This window comes from Eleginops maclovinus, chromosome 5, assembly GCF_036324505.1.
Source record: "Eleginops maclovinus isolate JMC-PN-2008 ecotype Puerto Natales chromosome 5, JC_Emac_rtc_rv5, whole genome shotgun sequence".
NCBI lineage: Eukaryota > Metazoa > Chordata > Actinopteri > Perciformes > Eleginopidae > Eleginops > Eleginops maclovinus.
The window spans coordinates 8,086,804-8,094,183 of NC_086353.1; the positions used below are offsets into that span (position 1 = coordinate 8,086,804).

General features: G+C 38.6%; 1 protein-coding gene across 1 annotated transcript; it reads left to right on the forward strand.

Annotated features, from left to right (window-relative positions):
* The first annotated feature begins 1,446 nt into the window (after window positions 1-1,446).
* plrg1 (pleiotropic regulator 1) lies at window positions 1,447-6,753 on the forward strand. The gene is made up of 14 exons (XM_063884667.1): window positions 1,447-1,613; window positions 1,809-1,915; window positions 2,518-2,654; window positions 2,862-2,915; window positions 3,008-3,101; window positions 3,246-3,336; window positions 3,422-3,520; window positions 3,641-3,733; window positions 4,289-4,540; window positions 5,050-5,152; window positions 5,262-5,370; window positions 5,603-5,742; window positions 5,877-6,070; window positions 6,164-6,753. The coding sequence occupies exons 1-14, from the start codon at window positions 1,605-1,607 to the stop codon at window positions 6,221-6,223; spliced, it is 1,542 nt and encodes a 513-aa protein (XP_063740737.1). The 5' UTR covers window positions 1,447-1,604; the 3' UTR covers window positions 6,224-6,753.
* Window positions 6,754-7,380: the final 627 nt, after the last annotated feature.

Below are 7,380 nucleotides of genomic sequence, written 5' to 3' on the forward strand. Positions count from 1 at the left end.
ATTTTTTTTAATACATATTTTCTTTTGTAAAGCTGTCTTTGACTCTGGTGCTGCTGTAGCAAATTTTAAAATGTCCCCTCTGTGGGGCGAATAAAGGGATTCTGATTCTGACTCTGATTCTGATACCATCCTAACTACTGTTGTAAATAGGCAGCTTGTTACCTAAACAGTTAAGGGAACTTGTAAAAGGAGGGGTTTTTACTTGGCTGGTTGACGCCAAATCCTGCACATTGTCCCTTTGATTATACTTTGATAATTTGTACTGTTACTTGAGTATGATTTTCAATGCATGAGTTTTAATTGCGACAGAGCATTATAACAAGGGAGAATTGCTGCTTTCACTCAAATGAGAATTCAGACTTCAACCGCTTACTGCAGCAAATATCTGCTTATATTCCTAGTATAACTCAGGACACAGACACTGCTTTGAGTTCCTTTTAGAGCATCAAAGAAGCCATGTTATTTGGATCCATGTTTGGACAGTTTACTTTGTATTGTGCAATTTAACTTGTCCCGATGCATCACAACCCTCGCTGGACTCAACATGTGGAGTCCAAATTCCATTTGGCTAGTTATAGATTGTCTTGCCAAATACCAAGTGCCCATGTATGGCCTAATATAGGGACAGTATTTCTGTACTCCACTTCAGTAACTCCAAGTCAATATGTGATTTTATGATTTGTCTCATAATAATCACATAATACTTTCAAGAAGAATCTTATTCTTAAAAGAGATTTCTTTTGTTATAATCTTGAAATACCAAAACATGGCCAACTACAACACTTGCGTCAACTAGGTAAACTTGATGTGCTTTGTAGGCAAACATGGGCTGGTAAACTAGCAGGGTAACAAAACTTTGGCTTGTGATCACTGAGAGTAACCTTCATTTTATTAATATGTAAACCATAATTATTTGTCAAAACACTTAATGTTGTTTTCGGAGAATATTAGTGGTGTAAAGTAACATTTACTATAATAGTAACGTAGATTTACTCATGTACTGAACTCAGACTTGTACTTTGAGTATTTCAATTTTTTTAATGAGCATTTTACATTTTGGTATTTTTAGTATACTTTGATGCTTATATATATATATAATATAAAATAAACACTTTACTTTACCTAACGTTTTGATTTCAGAATCAGAATCCCTTTATTGGTCTCACAGAGTGGAAATTTAAATTTGCTACAGCAGCAACAGAGCCAAAGACAGCTTTACAAAAGAAAATATGCATTTCAAAAAAATATCAAGATAAAGAAAAACACACAATTTACAAAAAATACACATCCTGAAGGAGATATAGCAGCAACGTAAATATTGCCGCTTCTGGAAAACATTAACCTGTGCAGAAAGGAGGTAGGAGATGTTTGTTTAGTTGTTTTGCAGAATTGCATTGACATGCACCTCCTGACCGATAGAGGGCGATGACGAACCTCTCACTGCTGCTGTTGTTGTTGTTTACTTCCGGGTTATACGATCGTCGGCTTGTGGCGGTGCTCATGTTTTCAGGATTGTGATATATTTTTTCTTTGCGACCAAACAAAACTCGATTAAAAAGTAGCTTTATCATCTGTGGTGTTTTTTCCGAGTTGATATCTCAACCATGGCCGAGGTAAGCAGAGCTTTGAAGTCTTTTCGAGGCTTTTTCTTTACGTCCCGCTCACTAACTACTGAACGTTACTTTGTTGGACCAGGCTAATTGCTGGGTCGCGTTACGTTGACTATACGATTTCATGTCCATATAGATGTTGCTTTTTTTGTATTGGTTAAATCATAATGTATTAAACATATATGTTGTATTTAACAGGATGTCCAGAAGCACTCAGTCCACACGCTGGTCTTCAGATCTCTCAAAAGGACCCATGATATGTTTGTGTCCGACCATGCCAAATCCATCGCACAGGATGAAGAAAGGTTTGTATAATTACATTTGAGCATTCATAACTGTTATAAAACTTCAATTGTTACCGCCTTTTAATTGAGTCCTGCATAAAATAGTTTAATTGTGCTGTTAAATTAGACAAAGAAAAGGCGTCAGAATATGTGTGCACTTATTTCCGCTTTAATGATTACAATGAATGTTTTATACAACTTAAGGCTATAACTATAGGAGACTTCAATTCAGGGCTGGGCAATGGCCTTTAGATGTGTTGTTGTTATCAATAAGGGGTTTTCTCCTCCTCTATTAATGTATTTGATTATTTTTATTATAACTAATGTTTGTAACATGTGTTAGGGGTTAGTATTGGAATATACAGTGAGACAGCTGTATGGCACATGGATTTGTGATGTATTTCATTCACTGGATCAACCAACAGCAATCAATTGATTTTTAATATCATCATCATAATATTAAGTTGCATACCATACCATGAGATAAGATGTGAGCTATAGATATATATTGCTCACTTGTTTGTTGTATATATGTATACGTAAACATATATTTGCCATGTATAGTTAGAATGTGAATGATTTTGAAGGAGTAAATAATTCATCTCTGTCTACTGTATTTGCAGCCAGAAGATGAAGATGTCTGTGAAACTGAAAGCAGATTACAATGCAGTTTTGCACATGCCTGTCCTGAAGGAGGGGAAAGACAGAGTGTCGCTTCTCGCTGGCAGTATGCTGGGCCCCCAGAGCTACACACAGCCAGGTGAGGATCAAACAAACAATGCATATCAATGGATACAGGAGCAAAAATGTCCATATATATAAAAAAAAAACATGTTCATGTCCCTTGAATGCCAAGTATTTAAAAAATATTTTCAAATTGAATTGAAATGTTTTGTATATAATATCTTTGTTCTTTTTCTGCTCTAAAAGATCATTTGTGGGTGTTTTTTGATTTCATTTGTTTCAGGGGATGATCCAGAATACCTGATCACGGGGACACATGCCTATCCCTCTGGACCTGGTAAATACTTTTGATTTAACCAAGCTGTAATGGTAATAAACCCATACAATAAACATCATCAGCAATATTACAAGTATTTTATCATTCAACAGGAGTAGCCTTGACTGCTGACACAAAGCTCCACAGGAATCCAAGTGAGGGAGGAGTCAACTCCATGGCTCTCGCTTTGCCACCTTCACAAACCAGGTACACCTTTTATTAATTCTCCCCAAAAGTGGATAATGTATGCTGATAGCATTTTGCATAAACACTGAAGATTATGCACTTTTTTAGAGTTTTAAACTACTTTTCATAAACATTAACAATTATGTGTCGTTATTGAATTTTTAGGCAGGACATAAGCCGCACCGCTAGCAGTGTGGGTGACATCCATCGTCATGCAGGAGGAGGAGAGAGATCTCACCCTCAGTCATCTGCTGTGGTAGGTCGGACTATGCTGTAAACCCATCCTGTAAAATCACTGAGGAAATATGCTGAGTTATTCATGAATTAATGTATTTATTCAGTCACTCTTGGAGGGAGGTGGCACCAGAAATTCTGCGCTTGCAAGAAAGGCGCCCACCATGCCCAAACCACAGTGGCATCCCCCATGGAAACTGTTTCGGGTAAATACAAATCTTTTAAGCTTTATTTTCCCTTTTTTATTTGTAACCGTAATGCCAAAAGCATGGCTCCTGGGATGTTTCCTCTGCATTATTTTAACAGTTGATTGTTTGATCTGGTAGGTCATCAGTGGTCATCTTGGCTGGGTGAGATCCATCGCTGTGGAGCCGGGGAATCAGTGGTTTGTCACAGGCTCTGCTGATAGAACCATAAAGGTGAGTAAAGTTGAAAATGAATTTGAGTTTCCCTTTCAGGTTTTGTCTTTTATTAATAATTTATGTAAAAAATGTCATAAATAATGTTTAAATAAAAAAGTTGTTGATCTTATTTTTATACATTTGATGTAAAATAACTAACAATACATGAAATTATTTTCATGACCAATGCTCTGTGACCGTTTAGCAAAGTCAGCGTAACTCCGGTGTACATTCAGTCTCCTGAGCCTTCAACCATATTTGATGGTCTTTATCGGCAAATTTAAATTTGCTCAGTTGTTATGAAGTTATCTCCGTTGGGACACAACTGAAATAACCATAACATGCTGATCAGGAGTAATGTGGCTAAAAGAAAATATGTCTGCATCTTTAGTCAAATCTCTGTTAATCTATGTGATCGACCCTGAATGGTTGATTGCGATATTATATACTTTGTTTAACAGTCGGATACCATAGGTTTTCTTTGGTATGGCAAGCAAGATCCAAAGAACTTCTTTAAGTTTCTTCTTAAACATAAAACCCTAGATTGACCTAAATGCTGTTTGTTCTTGATAGATCTGGGACTTGGCCAGTGGAAAACTGAAACTCTCCCTGACCGGACACATCAGCACAGTGCGCGGTGTGGCGGTCAGCAACCGCAGCCCCTACCTGTTCTCCTGTGGAGAAGACAAGCAGGTCAAGTGTTGGGATCTGGAATACAACAAGGTCATCAGGCACTACCACGGCCACCTCAGTGCTGTCTATGATATTGACCTTCATCCAACTATTGACGTGCTGGTGACGTGCAGCAGAGACGCCACAGCAAGGGTAAGCTGGTTCTTTGCATTTTCACTGTTAAATGCGTCTCTGAGCACCAGGAAAAAAGTGCTATATAAATCTTATTTATTACTATTATTATTATTATTATTAATAAATGGATAAATTATAATTTTGAAATGATTTAACTTCAAAGGACGACTAATATATCACTCTTGATTTTAGTCAACTGAGATTTTGAGTTTGTTTTTCATGCTAAATTACTTCTGCTCCGGTCCATGATTTACCCCTCTGTGGTTTGTGTTCAGTTCTTTGTCTTGTGTTGGACTTTCAAGCATGAACCACTTCTCTATCGGATATCTGCCTCTGTCACCTTATACCTATACAGCATATATCAAACAATAGAACAATAGCTAAACGGTGAACACAATACTCCTGCACTTTCACTTGGTCTTGGTGTACTTTTATCCGGCGTGCACCTTCGCTCTCCATGTGTTAGTAATAAGGCCTCTGTAGAATTAAATAATTAAACAGATATGATTTATTCTCTATCCATGCAGGTTTGGGACATCAGGACCAAAGCCAATGTACACACACTGACCGGACACACCAATACTGTGGCCACAGTGAGATGTCAGGCTGCAGAGCCACAAATCATCACTGGTAAATACATTTTGTTAACTTAAGAATGCCAAGCAAATTATTCTGTATCGTCGTCAAAGTCGTACCTGACTGTTTGGCCCTCAGCTGACCACTGATTAACTTCTTGCAGGCAGTCACGATTCAACCATCCGACTGTGGGACTTGATTGCTGGAAAAACCAGAGCGACTCTGACAAACCACAAAAAGTCTGTCCGAACTCTGGCACTGCACCCCAGACAGTAAGTTACCGTACCAATAACATGTTCTGTTTAAGTATTAAGTGTTAAGCATCACCCTCTATGGACGTTAACTGGTTTGCACTTTTTAGGATTAGCTGCCTTTTTCAGTTTTGTTTTTATAAATTGAGTACATTTAAATTTCTCAAAGAAAAAGTTGGAGTTTTATTGATTTTTAAATGTGGAGTTTGTAATATCCTTAACATATTGTCACTTTATGTCCTGTGTCCTATAGATACACTTTTGCCTCTGGTTCTGCTGACAACATCAAGCAGTGGATGTTCCCCGATGGAAACTTCATCCAGAACCTGTCAGGCCACAACGCCATCATCAACACTCTGGCTGTCAACTCTGATGGCGTGTTGGTGTCTGGAGGTATTCATTATAAGCTAAACTATCACTTGTTTTCTCAGCAGAAATGTTGAACACATCTAAAAGATTATTATATCTTAGTTGTGTTGATGCCGTCTCAGAATGTTGATAAATGTACATGTTTTTGTTCTCTGTAGCCGACAATGGAACCATCCACATGTGGGATTGGAGGACAGGCTACAACTTCCAGAGGATTCATGCAGCTGTGCAGCCCGGCTCTCTGGACAGCGAGTCTGGCATCTTCGCTTGCAAGTTCGATAACTCAGAGAGCAGACTGATCACTGCCGAGGCTGACAAGACCATTAAAGTATACAAAGAGGACGACACCGCTGTAAGTTATTCCATCATATTTAAACTCTGGATTGTAATTCCAGCTCTCATGCAGCAGAAAGAAAATTTGACAGCTCCTTTTTCTTTCCCGCAGACAGAGGAAACCCATCCCATCAACTGGAAACCAGAAATCCTCAAGAGGAAAAGATTCTAATCATTTTTTATTTGTTTCTTTCATCACAGTGATAATGTTGAATTGTATTTCTGCCAAACCTCCAGTTGTAGATACAACCATTAAGTTTTACTTGCAACACATTTTTCTTAACAACCTATGTGTCATTGACAGAAGTGCCCACATTGTCCTGTTTTATTCTAAAAACCATCTGCAGTCTTCATTGTAAGATGTTAGTCCCATAAAGTGACGGTTTTGGACCGCCAGGAACATCCCAGTGTGTTTGTTCTTGATGATGACGGCTCTCTGGCTGCTCTGGTCCGTCTGATCCACCAACATCAGCCACTCTTCAGACTCAGACGGGCCGACGTCAGAGTGGACCTGGTTCCTGTTGGGGTCGAATCCTGCAGAGGGACAAACGTTAATGTGTTGAAAAATTGTTTGGACGGAAAAAAGAAAATTATATTGACTCAAATTTCCCAGTTGTACAGACTTGGAAACAAGCCCTTTTTTCAGTTTGAAAGGTGAAGATTATTTTGCTTCATTTAATAAAAAGTCAACTTTTCTCATAATTGCTGTTTCCTTTTTTTTTTCTTTTTTTGATTTGTGTACTTTACCCAGGTATCTGTTGGTGACTACGTTCCTGTAGTATTTACAGCCGTTGCCTTTAATCTCCAGCCAGTAACAATGCTCTCCAGCTGTCTCACTGAGCTCCACTGTATTTCTGCTGTCATCAGTCGGGTCGATTATCTGCTCACCTGTGTTATTATGTCGCAGGACAAGAGAATGCCTCAAATACACACGTTTTAGTAGGATTTTACACAGGGTTTAGATGTGCAGGGCTAAGATTGTTATTCAGATAACCCTAGCCATATTACAGGTAATACATTTCCTGTCCAAAAGCTAGAAAATGACAGTAACTTCTTAACAATGTCCCAGCTAAGCCTGGACATATCATCCACTTGTTGGAACTCCTTTTGTCATGTGAAATCTGTTGAGTGTCTCTAAAATTCCCAGGGATGGCAAAAACAAAAATGGACCCCAAAGATGTTTCTATTAAACCCATATCTACCTGACTCATGGATGTAGAGCTTTGAGAGAGCATGACGAAACCCACGTCCCGGTTTCTTCTTCAGGCGTGGTTTTGGTGGTTCAGGCTGATCCACCACCTCTTCCTGAGGTTCTTCAACTGCCAGGAG